Here is a 17,806-nt window from a genome sequence, read left to right on the forward strand (position 1 = left end):
GAGTTAAAAAAAGGTCAAAATAATGCAAAAAAATCCCAAAATATTCTTTGCCTCTACACTTTCGAACTGCATTTCAATTTAGAAGATTCTTCCAATCCGCATGGTAAGAGTAACCAGAAAACGTTGAGTATATAGTGGGGTCATTTGAGGTGAAGCAATTAGTCTGACGGAGCCCCTCATGAGGGGTACCAATTACATCACCTCTAAGTTAATCCCGATTGCCGGCCTTGCAAAACCAATAGAGGCAGGCTATGAGGGGCATCCCTACAATCATAAGTGCTCATTAAAACCAGGTTAGCAAACCAAATACGGGTTGTAAGAGCATCCTTTTTTTTTTAATAAAAAAATGTATATTTTCTAAATTATACAATCTGTTCAAATACTTATGAAATCCATTCAAGCACTAGCCCAGACCCAAATGCTGATCGGAATCTCGGCTTGTATCGGGGGCAATGCCGTAAATGGCGCCCTAAGAGTCCTAGGGGCCGGGGCAACTGGAGGAGGGGCAAGAATCATGGGAGCTGGCAGGACTTCCGGAGGAGGCGCAATTTCTGGGATTGGCTCAACGGCCGGAGTTGGTTCGACCGTCGGTGTTGATTCGACTCCCGGTGTCCATGGATCGACCTGTTCCCATGAATCTTGTTCCTGCGGATCTTCCTCAAGATGCCAAGAGTCTTCGGCCCAAGACCTTTTTGGAGCCTCAGCGGGGTGCTCTATTTTGGAGACGTCCTCAAGAGCGACTGGGAGAGGAGTCTTGGGTTTCGGTTCCTCCAGCGTGACTGGTGGGGGACTCTTGGGTTTCGATTCCCTCGGTGTGATTGGTAGAGGTGTCTTGGGTTTCAGTTCCTGCAGGGTGGCTGGTGGTGGAGTTTTGGCTTTCACTTCCTCTAGAGCGACAGGTGGAGGAGTCTTGGCTTTCGATTCCTCCAGAGTGACCGGGAGAAGAGACTGCTTTCCTTCCTTCAGCGTGACTGGCGGAGGAGCCTTGAGTTTCGATTCTTTCAGAGTGACTAGCGAAGCAGATTCAGGTTTCACTTCCGCGATTGAGACTGGGGGAGGTGCCTTGGGCTTCGATTCCTCCAGAGTCACTGGCGGGAAAGTCGTCAGTTTCGCATCCTCCTTAGGCCTCTCCACAGGAGCTTTCGGCCCATCCTTGGCAGGGACGGGTTCAGGCACAGGGTTACGCTCTGCCTTCTTCGGCTTTTCTGCTGGTGGCTCGGGTTGGACTTTGGGCTGAGGCTCAAGATCGGGTTGTTTCTCCTTAATAGCCCTTGCTAGTGGCTCAGGTTTAAACTGGAGCTCATCCTTCGGGGTTTCATTTTTGAGTGCTTCCTTGGCGGGGATGATGGACTCTTCTCGCCTGGGGGCCGGTTCAGGTGGTGCCTTGGGGAGGGCCTCAGGCTCCGTTTCAAGTTCGAATCTGGGGGCTCTTGCTTTGGACTCTTCCTTAGCGGGCGCCGGGAACGCCATGGGCTTCTCCTCTGCTGGGGAGGCAAAGACCTCGTGGTCATCCGTGGTATGAATGGATGAGGCTACCGTCGAGGTTGTTGACTTGGAAGACTTCGAGCGGCGGCGGCCAAGGCTCCGCAGGCTCTTCGTCAACTTCTTCATTCGGTTTGGGGCGGAAATCGTGACTGATTTTGCCGGGTCCGAGTAGCGTGGATGCTGCCGGACCTGGGAGATGTGTGGTGTTCAGTAAGGGTTCGAGGACAGGGTTTCTGCGGCAGCAGCGGCAGCTTCTTAGCGAGACGAATCGAGATGCTGAATGAGTGTTACTGGGTGTTTTGCCGGGAGCTTGGGAATCGTAAACGACGGTTTGGTGGTGCCCCTTGGACAATTGGAGCAGGTGGGTGGTATAGATGGTGATGCAAATTGTTGAGCAGCAGAATTCCGGCAGAAACACCCTGGCAGAAGACTCCTGGTATTCTATTTATACGTACCGGGCCTGTCTTCGGGAAGCATCTCGCTAGCATATGCAAGTCATCGGGTACGGGGAAATCGACCGGGAGTCTCCCGCGGGATCTGGGGATATCCATGTCGATGCGGCCGCCACTCGGTTGCCAACGCACTTTGCAGGCAAAACACTGCACGGGGGCCAACACACGGCGTGACCGCGATAAGGTGCATATAGTGCAATAGCATAGAGCATGTACGCGACAACGCAATGCGTGACATCGCGATGCCCGACAGCTGAAGAGACTGTGGATCGTGTTCCACATCCCCACTGTAGAGAGTGCCTTGGGTCTCGCATCGAGCAGACAGATCACCACCAAGACGAAAAACAACGCACGAGATCTGGCATGAAGACCCCGTCAATGGATACCGGCAAATTTGAGTCGTCGACTCGGGTTGCACTGTCAGGGATTCATCGTGCCCGTTTCACTGATTGTCTGACTGCACTATGCGAGCGAAAATGCAACATCACAAGCTGCCACAACTCGCACTCTGAATCCTCGGGTGCACCGAACCCGGCAGGAATCGGAACTTAAGTCGAACTAACCAGGAAGCATGCATCGGAGCCGGCATTGCCTGGCAACTTGTGGGCCAGGAACCGCTTCGTCCAGGGACTTATGCCGAGTGCTCGTCCTAGCTCATGGGCTTCTCCCCCCCCCAACAAAGCTTACAGCTGGGACTTGACAGCTTTTGCTTATTAGTCGCCTAGTGAGTTGACGTGATCCTTGAAACATGTTGAAACGGATATGATTGCTCGAGACTCAGCCCACGATAATAATTGTGCAGAAATACCCACCAGCTCCACACGGCATATTTGCTTTTTCTCAGGTCGCATCCAAGGCAGGCAATCTCGTAATGCATATTTTCCCCGAACCTGGTTCCTCATTTTGCCCAGATTGCAAGGCACGGACGCAGCAATGAATTACTGCCTGCTGGATGGGGTTCGTCATCTCCCCGTAAGAGTTGGCAGCCACTGGGCTTCGGTTATTAGTATTTCGGTGTTGTGATGTTAGGGGGTCCAGCTCTGGCCATGAAACAGTTATATGTCTCCCGGTTATCTGGTTTTTGCAATACCAGACGGATGTGTGCACCCGTGTGCACCATTGGGCTTTGTCCCACCGTGAATGTTTTGTCTCCATCTACAGTGCGTAGTGCCACCGGACACACGACTATAGAACATATGTCCATCTTGCTTGTTTTAACTGATCACGAGGACGTGGGTGTTAGTGAAACTAGTTACTCACAATGACATGACGCTTGCCAGTACTCCCCACCTCAAGTCAAGCTCAAATCTGCAACGTGTTGCAATCAGCTTTTGTACCCGGCTCGGCCGATAGAACCAAAGTCCATCACATATTTGGGAGCTCTCCCGACACTACGGTTCTAGAAAGAATGCAACACAAAGTCAATCGAATTGGTACCGTTTTTGCGAAGTCTTGAAACTTGTATTCTATGTTCAAATAATGTATGGATAGGCAAAGCAACTATATACAAACTTTCTAGCTTTTACAGCCAGAAATCTTTCGTCATTTAGGAGTACCAGTTGTTGGGCTTCCAGTTGACCTAGATTGTTGCATTAGTACTTAATTTTTTCAACTTCGCAAAAGAATAACTTACAAACTTGGCGTTGATCTTCTTCAGGTCAGCAACACCCAGGTTACCAGCATCGACAGCGATCTCGTTCTTGAGAATCTCAATGGCCCTGGCAACACCCTCGGTGCCGTAGACGTTGGCGAACATAAAGGGGCGGCCGAGACCGACAGCCTTGACACCGAGGGCGAGAAGCTTCAGGACATCTCCGCCGTAGCGGACACCACCGTCGGCGTAGACCTCGAGCTTGCTGAAGACCTGGGGAGCCTCCTGGTAGATCTCAAGGGCAACCTCGAGAGCAGAAGGGCTGTCGTCGAGCTGACGGCCACCGTGGTTGGAGAGAATGATGGCGGGGGCACCGTACTTGACAGCGAGCTTAGCATCCTCGACGCTGCCAATACCCTTGAGGATGACGGGGAGAGAAGTCATCTTCTGGAGCTTCTTGTAGTAGTCCCACTATTCAATTGTCAGCAGGAATTCGGAGAGGCGTCGGGATTGTTTAGCTCGCGGGTAAGAACTGACAGTGAAGGTGGAGAAAGCAGAGTTGCTGGAACACATGTTAGCTTTGAAGCTGGGTCGAAGGACAGAGTAATACTTACGCGGAACCAACACCGTAGCGGCCAGCACGGTGGCGGATGGAGCCGGCAGCAGAGTCGACGGTGAAGACGAGGGCATCGGCACCAGCCTTCTCGCTGCGGTCAATCTCCCGCTGGGTCACAGTGTCGTTGGAGGTCAGGTACAGCTAGCAATGGTTAGCACTGGCAACGTTTTGAGACAGTCTGCGGAAACACACCTGCTGGAACACGACCTGGCCCTCGGCCTTGGCGGCGTGGATCTGCTCAATGGAGAGGTAGGCATAGTGGGAGGGCTAGATTCTAGTTAGCATTTGATACAAAGTGACACGTTCAGGGTACGTACGATGTAGATGATGTCACCCTCAGCAGCACCCTTGACCAGGCCGTACTCAGCCTCAGGGCTTCCGTACTCGGCGCGAGCACAGGGGCTAATGAAGAAGGGGGCCGAGACGTTGTGGCCAAGCATAGTAGTGCTATGCGAGAAACCTGTCAGTTACACTCCTGTCTTTGGTTTAGACTTGACCTACGCAAGAGTCGTCTTGAGCTGAGAGACACCAGCCAGAACTCTAGGCTTGAAGTGGTAGCGGTGGAACACCTCGAGGTTGTTGCGGTACGAGTACTCGCCACCAGCACCGTTGCGGTAGTAGGTGTAGTTCTTGTCGGGGAGGGAGTGCTCGGCAGCCCAGTCAAAGTCGGGAAGGCCCATGATGTCGGCGAGTGCGGGAAGGCCGGCAGTGCTGCCGAGGACCGCCTCGATGCCGGTATCAGGCGAGTTGAGGAAGGGCCGGGAGGCCATGGCCCCGGTAACCAGGGCGCTGGCGAGGATCTGAGTACGCATGGTGAATGATAGTCTGAAGTTGGAGGCGATGAAAGAGAGTGATGTGGTTGGCAAGAGGCTGTTAGTTGATGGGCGGGATCGTTGTATTTAAGAGCGAACTGTATTCGGGGCTTGTACTTGGGCTGTACTCGCCCTGGTATGTCTACGCCTAGTAACTGCTTGGCACCTCCCACGTTGGAATTCCAGGGCCCCATTTAGCCAGCCGGGATAAATCATCCCGTCGATGGCATCCTTGTTTACGCGGCTACGGGGCCTTGCCCAAACTGGGCTTTAGTCCTAGAGGTTGGTGGGATAGACTTCTAGGCTAGGCTTCTATAGACGTCTGTCGTTGATGTAACGGTAGCCCGCTGGCTTGGATCCGCTCCTGAAATTACCGTTGTTGCACGTTGACTTTATCTGATCCGCCTGATCCCGGCCTAGTTGGGCTGCCGGGATGTTTATTTGACGGGACGGCGCTGGATGACAAAACAAGGTCAGTTCTAGCCTGCGGGATGGATGGGATTTTAGGGGGCTGTTACAGGTGGTGAGCCTTAGCCAACCAACACTAGAAGCACTTGAGACCGCCATCCGCGATGGTTGCGGGATGGAGAGGATCGCCTCAAAACAAGGCAATTGAAACAAGATATTGAGTGATGCCCAGCCTTGCGTTCACGTCACTCTGACTACGTAGTAATATAGAACAGAGCACTGAGAGCAGAGAGCCACAGCAAATGCGACCTCAATCAATCTTCAGCCTGCATGCAAATGCACTCACTCAACATCCACGTCGCATTTCGTCGCATTTCATCCCATCTTGGGCCGATCTCGGGCCCATCGCCGTGGTCGGCAATCCATCCCTGCTCGTTACGCAACCGCATAAGGATGTTTTACACCTGATCAGTCTAGTCCCTAGTCGTTAAGCTTATTTAATTAGCCACGCAAGGAAGGATCATCACCAACCAGGCCACATGGCGACGAATTCGCCCCAGCACGCCGCCTGGCTCAAGGTTTCTTTGCTTTCCTCCCCCTCCCTCCCCCCACGCGTCAACAAGGATCCCACTTGGCACCCCTTGATCACTCATGCTCACATAACTGCCAAGGTAACCTCGACCGGCGGCCGCGCCAGATTCTGTTCGGTATAGATTTGTGAGGGGACGGAGCCGCGCCCTCACTGGGGGAAGCAAGCATAAACCTGTGTTGGTTGGCCAAAGGAACCAGTTTCAAGCGTGTTTCATGACTTAGAAGGATGCTAAAAATCCTCCAGAAATCACTCAAGGCACAACTCTTTCGTTTCTACACCAATCCTGCCCATGTCATCCTTGGTTTCCAGTATCAATGCCAGACGTCATCGCTCATTGCCCAACATGCCCTTGCCCTTCTCCTTCGCCACTAGAAGCCAGCTAGCCCTTCTCTCGGGGTGGCTGGATCTAGAAGGCATCTTGGCTCACTCGTGTCGTCGTGGCTCAGCATGTCATTACGCCGACACGTTTCTTGGCAGATCCACGCGAAGACACTAGCGGTAGCGATGCAAGATCATGACGTTGAGCCCCGAAACCACTCATCCCCGAGCCGGCATCCGCAATAGCACCGGCCGTCCGCCTCTACTAGGTATAATTTGCCTCATGGTATCGAAAGACATGACAAAAGAAATGGGGCCGCGCTTAGTTACTCCGAGCTCCGACCATTCCGAATGTGAGGCCACCGCTACTTGTGGAGAGTAAGAATTTCAGCCATCCCGATCTCGATAGAGAGTTTACACAAAGTAGTTGATACGGTCAGGCCAACCACACACCGCTGCCTCCATCCTGCTCGACGTTTCCAGCCCCTCGGTAAGGAACATGACCGCTTCAGCCTTGAACAAACAGAGGCAAATGTGTTCCCACTCTCGTAGAATTTAGCCCGAAGTTTATTCAACACCTTGTCTTTTGTCTCTGCCCTGCCTCTAACACCAACTCCACCTAGTGGATCTGCAAGCTTGCCGCGCGGTGTCCCATCACGGAGTGGGATACGACCCTTGAATCTCGGGTGTGAGCAGAGCTATCATGCACAGACGCCTCAAATCCGAACCTAGCGTCGGCAGTGCCGTGGCGAGGACCGACCACCATCCCTCTTAGAAGCTTCGCTAGCCCACTCTCATCCAACTTTTGCATTTCCTGCGAATGCTTAACAATCATTGAGCGTTGTGTTCTCTGGCACGCCAAATGTTCTAGCATCCAGCAGTACAGACGTCATCGTCGGGGTTGTTGTCATCATCCTGCGGCTCCTACAGTGTGCCATGCGCCAGTGACAAAATCAGGTGCAGTCCGAATTCGACAGCTCATCGCCCTGATTCGATGACAAGCTTGTTCTGGGCGCAGATCAATCACGCCCAAATCAAAACACTATTCATTCCCTGCCGAGGCCCAACTCTTCACCTCCATCTATCTCGTATTCTCGCTGCAGGGTAAAAGCTTTGCCGACATTGGCGCAAATCTTGGAGATAGCAGCCATCCATTGCAAATCGTCAATTGCAGCAAAGGATGGGCAAAGTACTACAAAGCCCCAGTTACTCGTCATGGTGGTGAATACAAGGATCCTAAGCTGCTGCCGCATGCGGTAGGTACTGGCTTGAATAGGCAAGCACATAGCTCGGATCGGTTCGAATCCGGGAGTTGCGACAACTCAAGTCATGGCCAATTAAGGAAGGAGAATGCCGGAAATTTCTTCAGGCAGACTCTCGCCTGAGTCTCCGCCATGCCGAGTGCCGGGATGTTTGGCGACTGAACTTTTGTAGAACCACAATTGTAGTGGTACCACCATGCAACAATCCGCTCCCAAGTTTGTTAGGTGTCATCCAAGGCCGTTCCGAGCCAGTGACAGAATAACGCGTCCTAATTTTGTACCAATGATATCACACCAAAGCTTTTTTACAAACTACAGTACTGGTGGGATCGAGACTGTAGGGCCACTCATTAACTATTTCTTTTGTCCAAAGATATACAGGTGCTTGTTCTCAGGATGAAGGACTAGGTTTAAGCAGATGCGTACTCGATTTCTCTGCGTTCATACACAACTCAGTTCAATAGTCATTTAGACCGAACTCGGACGAAAAGACTTGCATATGTGAAAGTAAGCCAAATGGTCGACAATGAACGGTTCGTAGGAGGGCCGAGGCATGGAATGAAGACGTGGAAAAACCCTCTAACCTGAGCCGACAATGTCGATTATTCTGGACGACCAGATGTTTCCGGCCATTTTGTTTCGTCCATTGCAAGTGCGTCAAATGTTAAATGGTCATCATGAATGGCCGTGTTAATTTGGGCGTAAAGGGAGTGGTGCAAACCCCTAGTGTAGGGTGAGTTGACCACTTGTTGAAAATGCATGGGATGCATGACAGACATGAAGGCGTCACGCAACACATGCAAGTAAGAGTGTTGTATATTAAAAATAAAAGACAGGGAGATAATGGACGATTCACAATGGCATATAACACACGCTTGCCGGGATCGTAAAAAGCACATTCCATTCTGCATGCACTGACCAGGGCCATCAGTGATGTCATTAACTTCGCACGCTAAATCACGGCCGCATATGTAGCCAGGTGTGTCTTGCAAATTATCTACTCCGTGCCATCGGATGAGTTCTCAACTAAGATTCATAGTCTTGAATGTAGCCTCTCGAAGTCTTCTCCTTGTAAAAAGGAGCAAATTAACGCGCCCAATTGACTCTTGCCAATTAACGCTGGCGGAGCTTGTGATCAACGGTGCGGCGGAAAGGTGGGGCTCGTTGCCGGGCAACGTCGCCAAACACGATGCCTCACAACAATGCCGCCTGCCGAGGTGCGCATCACGGGATTCCCGTCTTCATCAACATCACATCGCAATGTGTAAACATTCCTGCAAGCCTTCTTTCTACTAACCTACGAAACACCCACACAGCAACCACACCAACACCATGGAATCACCACCCAAGAGAATGACGCGTGCGCGCGCCGCGGCCAAGGCCAGCGAGCCCACCGTTAAGACGACCAAGATCATCACAGCCGCTGCGCGGGCAAAGAGCACAGCAACGGCCGGCACAAAAAGCACCGCCGCTAAGAGGAAAACAAGGGCAGATGAGCACGAAGATGATGAACAAGAAGCCCAACGCGAAGTCCCCGCACCGAGGCGGCCGCGAGGCCGACCGAAGAAGGTGGAGGACCCTGCAGAAGCTGAGGCGCCCGCAAAGCCCACGCGTGCCCGAGTCACAAAGCAGGCCGCCACAGCAGCTCCTCCTAAGGATGATCCCGCACCAGTCAAAGCAACGCGAGGACGGCCTAGGAAAGCGGCCGCAGCCTCAACCGAGGAGCAGGCCGCTGAACCAGCCAAGAAGACAACCACCAGAGTCCGAACCACTGCAACATCAAGACCAACCGCGGCAGCGAAGCCCGTGGTAAAGAAGAGTGTCAAGTTCCAGGAACCCGACAAGGAGAACATCCAGCCAGCCATCGAAGCCAAGGAGCCCGTTCGTGGCGGGCTCCGTGGCCGACCAGCCAAGCGCGGTGCGGCCGGCGGCACCCGAACCACCAGAGCCGCGGTAAGAACCGCCACGACAGACCAAAAGCCCCTGAGCCCTAAGAAGATGACCCAGATGCCCGTTTCCAAGGACGACTCCGAAGATGAGCTTGCAGGCGAACCGACCCCTGTCAAGCCATTGATGAGAAACCCTATCAAACCACCAACCAACACCATCAACAAGAGCCAACCAGCATTGTCTGAGGAGCAAACCGAACCGACTATCGATGCCGACACCGTGCTGAACCCTCCAGACCTGGGCACATCAGTCCTGGCCTCTCCTGCGAGGAGGATGGTCTCCTCCTCATTCAAGGACACCATGAGATCCCCCGCTCGACGAATTGGCCCCGTGCCACTACCAGGCTCTGCCTTGAAACCAGTCGGGGGCCTCACTGGACAGACTGGAAACGCCTCTCCATTCAAGGCATCCCTTCTGCAGTCGGCTGCCAAGCGACCACCGTCTCCCATCAAGAGCCTAAGCTTCGGAAACCCTCCGAACTCTCAACAACCCCAGTCAGCGATGAAGGCCTCGCTACTTCAATCACCCGCAAAGCGATCCTTTCCCGGCATGGTGCCTCTCACCGAGCCTCGACAACGGGATGAGACTGCTCTGGGCACTTCCCCAGCTATGAAGCCTCTCGTATTGTCGGGCCTCACCCCCGCCAATCTGAATCGGCCTTCAGCCAAGCTCATGATGGAGGATCAGCCTGGAGAGAATGTGAATGATCTCGAAGATGACCCCTTCACGGAGCCCATGGAGAGCTTACAGTTCCCCGGTCGACTGTCTGCTGTCCTACCCCGCCATGCGGACCCAGTTTTGAAGAAGGACATGGGTATTGTTGATGAGCCTGAAATACAGTTGGATGAAGCTCCCGATGCTGTGGATATGGTCGAGGATGCACACGTCGATGTTGCAGAAGTTGAAGAGCCCATTGAAGAGATTGCTGAGCTTGTTCACGATGCCGATGACGAGATGGCCGTTGATGAATTGGCCGCTGAAGAGGAGGAGGCTGAGGAGCCCGCATCTGCTAGCTCTAGCCCATCTCAATCCCCCGTTCAGGCTGAGAACCCTGTTTTCCAGCTTAGGGAGAAGGACTTGGATCCATATGATAGTCTGGACTCGGAATCCGAAGACGATATGGAGCTCCGCGTCAAGGCAGTCCCGACTACCCCCACTCCTTTCGCCCACAAGACCCCCAAGACCCAGGGAACTGGTCGAAGCCAAGCCAAGGCATCTCGACAGTCCCTCGGAGGTTTCACCGCTCTGGCCGAGCGATTTGGTTCCTGGTCCGCCGCAAGCCCCATCAAGATGGCTCCCCTGGCTTCTGCTGAGGCGGCAGAGCCAGTTTCTACACAGTCATCTACCCCGGCTTCTCACCACTTCTTTGAGGATGAGATGTCCGTCCGCCCTGATCTCAACACAGAGGCTCTGCTTGAGAGCCAAGCAGCTGAGGTAGAGGAGCCTTCTTTCGATGATATCATGGTCACTGAGGAGGATGTCGCTCTGGCCCATGAGGCCAATGAGATGTCCCTGTTGGAGCCTGAAATCCTTGAAGAGGTTGCCAACACGGATACCTTTGACGACACCCTCTCCGAGGCAAGCCAGGAGTACGGGGATGAAAACCAGTTTCCTGTGGATCCCGCCATTGTCAACTCACACTCCGCCGTCCTCATGACCCCTGTTCGTCCAGTTATGAAGGCCTTCAACACGACCACCAAGGTTCCGCTAAAGCCTGCGGATGACTCTACCCCCAGCCCTCTCAAGAAGCGCTGCTTCACTGCGTCTCGCATTGCTCCCAAGCGTCCTACTGGATCCAACCGGAGTGCCAGCGTCATTTCGTACTCTCCCATGAAGGAGAGCAAGAGTCTTCCGGTCACCAATGTCGAGCTTGCTCCTGCCACGCCTGGTCCCGTCACCCCGTCCAAGTCTGACCTCTGGTCATCGATTGGTACGCCTGCGCGTACTCCTCGACGGGATGTCGACCCTGCCTTGCTTCGCGGTGCCGTCGTGTTCGTGGACGTGCACACTAGTGAGGGCGCAGACGCCAGCAGCATTTTCGTGGAGCTCCTCACTCAGATGGGAGCCAAGTGCATGAAGACGTGGACCTGGAGCCCCAGTGGCTCTGGTGAGGTGTCATCCAGTAAGGTTGGAATCACGCACGTCGTCTTCAAGGATGGCGGTAAGCGGACCCTAGAGAAGGTCCGCCAAACCAACGGCGTCGTCCAGTGTGTCGGCGTCAGCTGGGTGCTTGAGTAAGTGGTTCCGTTTATTATTCGCCATTGCATCATAAACTAACTCGGAACAGCTGTGAGAGAGAGAATGAGTGGCTCGAGGAAGCCCCCTTCTACATCGACACCAAGGTCGTCCCTCGTGGCGGTGCTCGCCGTCGCAAGAGCATGGAGCCTAAGGCTCTGGCCAACATGAACGGCACACTTGTCAGCAGCCCTGTCAAGGGTTCTCGGACTCCCAGCACTCCCATCACTTCCAAGAACCGACGTGAGAGCGCCACTTGGATGTACACACCCTCTGAGCAGGCCGATGACGACCTGGATGAGGAGGAGGACCACGATTGGTCCAATTTGATGCTCACTCCCGTCCCCAAGACTCCTGCCCCGGATGCGGTTGCTCGTTATGCGGCTAACCTTGAGCCCGGGACGCCCTCGGATGATGAGGAAGATGACGATCTGGACTACTCTCCTACTAAGGAGAACCTGCTTATGCGGACATGCCCACCTAAGCAAAACCCCTTCCGCGAGATGGGCGCGGGTATCCTGAGCAAGGATAAGGATGAGCAGGTGCTCATGAGGCTTATGGCCGCCCGCCGCAAGAGCCTGCAGTTTGCCCCCAAGATTGGCAGTCCGCTGGCTCGGGCTTGGCAGTAGATGCCATCAAACATTGTGAATTACTAGGATATTGTACATGCATTTGCATTTTGGTTTGGGTACAGCTTTGGTTCTTTCCTCGCCGGACGGCAGGTAGCTGACACTCGTTTGGGAACTGGATAAGGAGGCATACATGGGACCGTTGGTGTTTGGAGTCAAAGGGGGCCTGGTTGATTTGAATTCTTGTATGGATACCCGATATTGTGAATCGGGAGGGTTGCTCACTCATAAGTACATAATAATGGCCCACGAGGTGCTTTTCAAGAGTTGCAAGTCTACCAGGGTGACCATGGAGTGTGTTGTATTTTGCTTCATTCATCATCCAGTCGAACCGCTTCTTGAATTGGCTCCAAATTCCATCCGCCATCTATGAAATGTCATGTACCTCGTGCCTGGTATTCATCCAGTGTGTGGCATAATCACTCGCCACCCGATTCGGGCGTCGGGGGCGGATGGTCGTCGCGGTCGAGTTCGATGTGTATCTATAGGTGGAAGCTTCAGGGTGATGATTACCCATGCTACCCGTCGACCGCGCACCGAGCCAAACCATCACGCTGTTCTATTCTCCATTTTTGGTAATTTCCTTATCCCGGTAGCCTCCTACGCGGCGGCAATATACGCCCGCATGGCCTTGACAGCATTTCCCTCGTGGCTCTTCAGCAGCTCGGTGGCCTTGGGCTTGGACAGCTCGAGCTCCTCGACGAGCAGGGCGACGTCGGCGGAGTCAACCTTGACGTTCTTGGTGGACGAAGCGGCGGGGGCGGCCTTGGGAGGGCCGCCGAGGGCTTTCATGGCCTTGCTCGCGGCATCGTGGTCGACGTTGTTGGAGCCGGCGGACTCGTCGGCGTCGAGGCTGGCGAGCGCGGAGGCCGCCTTGCGGTCCTCGGCGGACTTGGCGGTGGTTTGGGTCTCGTCTTCGGCAGCCATTGTCGTGGAGGGGGTTGGTGAAGGAGTGGTGGTGGTGTTGCGTGTGGAGAGTTGAGGTCGATGTTGAGCTGGTGCTTTTAGCATGTGGGGTTGGGTCGCATGGAGGGGTCGTTTTGGTATAGGGTAGTTCCAGTTCGATGAGACCAGATGTTTCTACGACCGGAACAGTGGTGGAAAGATGGAGCATGGATGCCTTGGGTTAAGAATGTGTTAAGTTACAATATATGAGGAAACGTGTATCTTACTTCACAATCTAGTTTATACGCGGCCGGGATGAAGCTATGTGCAGTGTGTTTGCGCTCGACCATTTTTGCTTGATATACCGAGGATCTTCAACTCGCAAAGTCGGCATCATAAGGACACGTACTTCAAGTTTTGTACCATGCAGGATAAAACCTATACCTACCACCGCCTTAATGATCCCTCCGCAGTTCAATACGCTGCTCGCAATATATCAACACGCCACAGTCACTTACACTAGCCACACTCTTAATGGCCACCCCCGCATATTACCGGCTTTGATTCGCCAATTGACTACCACTCCTGTCGCTCAACCGCAAAACCTAGACAGACCGAGACCGACCTTCGATTTTGTGCAGGGTATGCCGTATTTCTTTGTTTGAATCACTTTTGCCGTGACTCACACACACCACAATATCCTGGCCTTGACGACAGGGGAAATCAGGCTATTTTGTTCTTCATATCGCCTCATATTCCTCTCTCGTTTGTCTCTTTTATAAAGAGATAATCAAGACTCACCCTCCTGCGGCCGGTTCCGCGTACTGCCCCTCCTTCGACTCATACAAGACATCCTCCCACCCTCTTCATCCACCTCAACTATGGCTTCTCTCCCCTCGCACCCCGCAGCCTGGGACCCGGCTTCCTGGAGAACAAAGCCCATCAAGCAGTCGCCGCCCTACGCCGAGCCCGACAAGCTCGCCACGGCCGTCGGCGAGCTCACCCGTCTCCCGCCGCTCGTCCACCCCAACGAGATCCTCGCCCTCAAGGCCCATCTCCGCGATGTCGCCCAGGGAAACGCCTTCCTCCTCCAGGGCGGCGACTGCGCTGAGCTGTTCGACTACTGCCAGCAGGGCCCCATCGAGTCTAAGCTCAAGCTCCTCCTGCAGATGAGTGTCGTCCTCATTTGGGGCATGAACAAGCGAGTCGTGCGTATTGGGCGCATGGCGGGACAGTACGCGAAGCCGCGCTCTAGCCCCACGGAGATGGTCGACGGAAAGGAGCTTCCCAGCTTCAGGGGAGACATCCTCAACGGGTACCGCGTCGAGGACCGAGAAATCGACCCGAACCGCCTCGTCAAGGCCTACCACCACTCCGCTGCGACGCTCAACTACATCCGCGCCGCCATTGCCTCCGGAATTGCCGATCTCCACCGGCCGCTGGACTGGGGCCTCGGCCACGTCCGGGACCCGGCGCTCAAGGCCAAGTACTCGGCCATCGCCTCGAGCATCCAGCAGACGCTGCGCTTCCTCCAGACCATCAACGCCCGTCCCGGCGAGCTCGAGTCTGTCGAGCTCTTCACCAGCCACGAGGGCCTCCTCCTCGACTACGAGCAGGCGTTGACCCGCCTGCTGGAGAAGCCCCCGGTAGGCGGCCGGGCCTACAGCCCCACTCCCGGCGAGGACTCCGGCAAGGAGTACTACGACACGTCGGCGCATTTCATCTGGATCGGTGACCGCACGCGCCAGATCGACCACGCCCACGTCGAGTTTTTCCGCGGCATCGCCAACCCCATCGGCATCAAGGTCGGCCCTACGACGCCGACGACGGACCTCCTCGCCCTGCTGCGCACGCTCAACCCGTCGTGCGAGCCCGGCAAGATCACCCTGATCACCCGTTACGGCGCCTCGCGCGTGGGTGACCTCCTACCTCAGCACATCCGCGCCGTCGAGGACTCCGAGTTCCGCCGTTGTGTCGTCTGGCAGTGCGACCCCATGCACGGTAACACGCTGTCGACGCCCACGGGCATCAAGACACGCCGCTTCGGTGACATTTACAAGGAGCTCCAGGAGACTCTGCGCATCCACAAGAACGAGGGCAGCTACCTGGGCGGTGTGCACCTGGAGCTGACGGGCGACGCCGTGACGGAGTGTATGGGTGGAAGTGAGGGGTTGGATGAGGACGACTTGTCGACCAACTACACTAGTTTCTGCGACCCGCGCCTCAACGAGAAGCAAGCTCTCGAGCTGGCATTCTTGATCGCCGACCACTTCTCCCAGGAGCAGAGGAAGTTGCGGGTGTAAAGCGGGAGAGTTAACAGGACCGGCCAGTGCTAGCGGTCGGGTGGATATTTGCATAGGTTTTCAAAAGCGCTTTGAAAAGAAAGACAAAGATGAGTGGGTAAAAGTGCACTTGAAGAATATTGTGATGTCGGGAGTCATATCAAGGAGTGTCTTGCGAGTAAAAGAAAATATATACCACGTTGGCCGTTGAATCGTCAAATTCTTCCTTCTTCTCCTCTACTTCATCCATTTGACTATGTTTGTTGGGACATTTTGTCTCATTCCTCATCCTTCTTCCTCACCATTCTTCCTCACAAGCTGCATTTGTTGCTCCAACTCTGTTTGTTCTGTTCACTCTTTGCCCTGTGACCCGTCACATCATCCCGAAAAACTCACATCTTACTCCCTGTTCTCCGGGAACCAAATTCTCACGCCAGCGTGATGCTCTGCGCAGCCTCGAACGCATCGCCAGCCTCCAGCTTCTGCCAGCCCTTGACACTGCCGGGCTCAACGCAAACCATGTGCTTCCAGCCATCCTTGGGGGTGAAATCCTTGGTGGAGGCCGCCTTGTCGACCCAGGGGTTCCATACGACGACCTGGTCGAGGTTGTCGCGGACGATGCGGAAGACCGGCTTGCCAGCGCTGGAGATGACGACGGGGTGCTTGGGGCCCTTGGCAGGGGTGTAAATGCGATCGGTCTCGCTGGAGAAAGCAACGGCACCAGATTGCGTCACGACAGCTTGGTTGGCGAGTTTGTCAATGTACTCAGAGTCCTCAAGGCCAGAAACATCGGTCGAAGAAATGTCCTAAGATTTAGCGGGTCAGTATTCGCCTGCAAGTGGCACATGTGCTTGGGAGAGTCTGGACATACATCGATCTTGAAGTAGGAGTGCAGCAGGGTCTGGAAGTCAAATGGAACATCGCCGTCGTTGGTGACGACGAGAGTTGTGCTGAGGGATTCGGGATCGAGGGAGACGCTGTAAATGAGGTTGAACTTGTAGGGCCACAGGGCCTTGACGTCTTCGGCGAGGTTCTCCGAGGACAGGCCAAAGTCGAGCTTGACGCTAGAAGAGGACCCCTCGCTGGTGGAGCGGCCGAGGAACTCCCAGCGGGAGTTGCGAGCGAATCCGTGCTGGGGGAGCTTGGAGGTCGCTTCGTGATCGGGAGCGGTGCCGAAGACCTAGAAGAGCGGGTTAGCGTACGGAGGTCTCTGGTGTTGTGAAGGAAGTACATACGGGGAAGACGATGGGGATGCCGCCGCGAACTGGCGCAGAGCCGTCAAGAGCAGCAGACTCGCTCAGCCACAGCTTCTCTTGGCCAGCGGCATCCTTCCAGCTGAGGACATTGGCGCCGTGCAGCAGAACCTCGACGCTCTCACCGGTGGGAAGCGTGGCCGAGACGCGGGAGTGGTCGTGGGTGATGTCGACGGTGGGCTGTGGAGGGGCGGCGGGGGTCGACGCCAGAGCGGAGGGCTTGTTGGGTCTGTCAACCATGGTGGCGGGAGTCTGGCGGTGGCTGTGTGGCTGAGTGTATGTGGTGCAGGATGGAATGAGAGCGCTGTATGAGGCCGGAGGACGAGAGACGTTGGGAGAGCGAGGGGACAGACGATGGAGTATTAGAGAGAGGGAAGAGTGAGTGGAGAGCTCGGAGCTGGGAGCTGAATGGAGCTGGGGAGAGACGGAGGGTGACGAAGTGGGGGCGGGGAGAGTGCACCCACTGTAGCAGCAGCAGCGTTTGGGAGGTGGTGGGGTTTGAGGCTCAAGCTAGGTCAGTGGCCAGTGGTAAAGATACTTGCTGGTACTTGACTTTGCACTGGGAGCAAAGGCTGATTGAAGTACTGCTGCTCAGAAGAAGGGCGCAACCGGCTTTTATGCTGGTAGATATCGTGGTCCATATACAGTTGAGGGGCCGGTTTGATCGCCTCTGGTCAGCATCCTGGCCAAGCCTTGCGCTCGTGGCTACGGTGATGAGTGGCAGACGGCGGCCACGACGTAGTACTGACGGTAGTGGTGAGCATCCTTGGGAGTTAGCGGGGTAACGCCTGAAGCGACCGGTACGGCGGCCGGTACAGCGAGGGGTTCCCTAGGGCACATCCACTAGGCCACCCAATGGCCGCGTTGCATCAGCCCTGCCGGACACGTTCCAGGGGGCCTTTACCAGCCTTTCAGTTGGGTCGCAGCCGTTGGCCGGCTTGTGGTAGGGCGGGCGCAGCCGTCTATAGGCGGGGTGGCGGATGCACACTGCAACACAGCCATTGCCTGAAACACGTCTCAGATGTCTCTTTTGATA

General features: G+C 54.9%; 6 protein-coding genes across 6 annotated transcripts; 2 read left to right on the top strand and 4 right to left on the bottom strand.

Moving 5' to 3' along the window:
- Positions 1-396: 396 nt before the first annotated feature.
- On the bottom strand, positions 397-1,470 carry BGZ61DRAFT_530901 (uncharacterized protein; the record flags this gene model as incomplete). Its single annotated transcript, XM_046253629.1, has 1 exon — positions 397-1,470. One exon carries the CDS (start codon positions 1,468-1,470, stop codon positions 397-399), a length of 1,074 nt encoding a protein of 357 aa, XP_046105912.1.
- A 1,937-nt stretch (positions 1,471-3,407) lies between these two features.
- BGZ61DRAFT_516529 (uncharacterized protein) lies at positions 3,408-5,000 on the bottom strand. The gene is made up of 7 exons (XM_046252292.1): positions 4,646-5,000; positions 4,462-4,591; positions 4,337-4,411; positions 4,143-4,285; positions 4,066-4,090; positions 3,571-3,999; positions 3,408-3,516 (listed from the first exon to the last, which is right to left on the bottom strand). Exons 1-7 carry the CDS (start codon positions 4,954-4,956, stop codon positions 3,484-3,486), a joined length of 1,146 nt encoding a protein of 381 aa, XP_046105913.1. The 5' UTR covers positions 4,957-5,000; the 3' UTR covers positions 3,408-3,483.
- Positions 5,001-8,868: 3,868 nt separating this feature from the next.
- On the top strand, positions 8,869-12,350 carry BGZ61DRAFT_348604 (uncharacterized protein; the record flags this gene model as incomplete). The annotated part of the gene is made up of 2 exons (XM_046240073.1): positions 8,869-11,720; positions 11,774-12,350. The coding sequence occupies 2 exons, from the start codon at positions 8,869-8,871 to the stop codon at positions 12,348-12,350; spliced, it is 3,429 nt and encodes a 1,142-aa protein (XP_046105914.1).
- A 600-nt stretch (positions 12,351-12,950) lies between these two features.
- Positions 12,951-13,585, bottom strand: BGZ61DRAFT_476359 (uncharacterized protein; the record flags this gene model as incomplete). Its single annotated transcript, XM_046248796.1, has 2 exons — positions 12,951-13,430; positions 13,523-13,585. The coding sequence occupies 2 exons, from the start codon at positions 13,583-13,585 to the stop codon at positions 12,951-12,953; spliced, it is 543 nt and encodes a 180-aa protein (XP_046105915.1).
- Positions 13,586-13,672: 87 nt separating this feature from the next.
- BGZ61DRAFT_448740 (DAHP synthetase) lies at positions 13,673-15,722 on the top strand. Its single transcript, XM_046245510.1, has one exon. It carries the CDS (start codon positions 14,117-14,119, stop codon positions 15,536-15,538), a length of 1,422 nt encoding a protein of 473 aa, XP_046105916.1. The 5' UTR covers positions 13,673-14,116; the 3' UTR covers positions 15,539-15,722.
- On the bottom strand, positions 15,723-17,450 carry BGZ61DRAFT_505182 (galactose mutarotase-like domain-containing protein). The gene is made up of 3 exons (XM_046251827.1): positions 16,753-17,450; positions 16,389-16,697; positions 15,723-16,323 (listed from the first exon to the last, which is right to left on the bottom strand). The coding sequence occupies exons 1-3, from the start codon at positions 17,008-17,010 to the stop codon at positions 15,946-15,948; spliced, it is 945 nt and encodes a 314-aa protein (XP_046105917.1). The 5' UTR covers positions 17,011-17,450; the 3' UTR covers positions 15,723-15,945.
- Positions 17,451-17,806: the final 356 nt, after the last annotated feature.

The sequence above is a fragment of the Ilyonectria robusta genome (assembly GCF_021365365.1).
Source record: "Ilyonectria robusta strain PMI_751 chromosome Unknown BGZ61scaffold_7, whole genome shotgun sequence".
NCBI classification, from domain to species: Eukaryota; Fungi; Ascomycota; class Sordariomycetes; order Hypocreales; family Nectriaceae; genus Ilyonectria; species Ilyonectria robusta.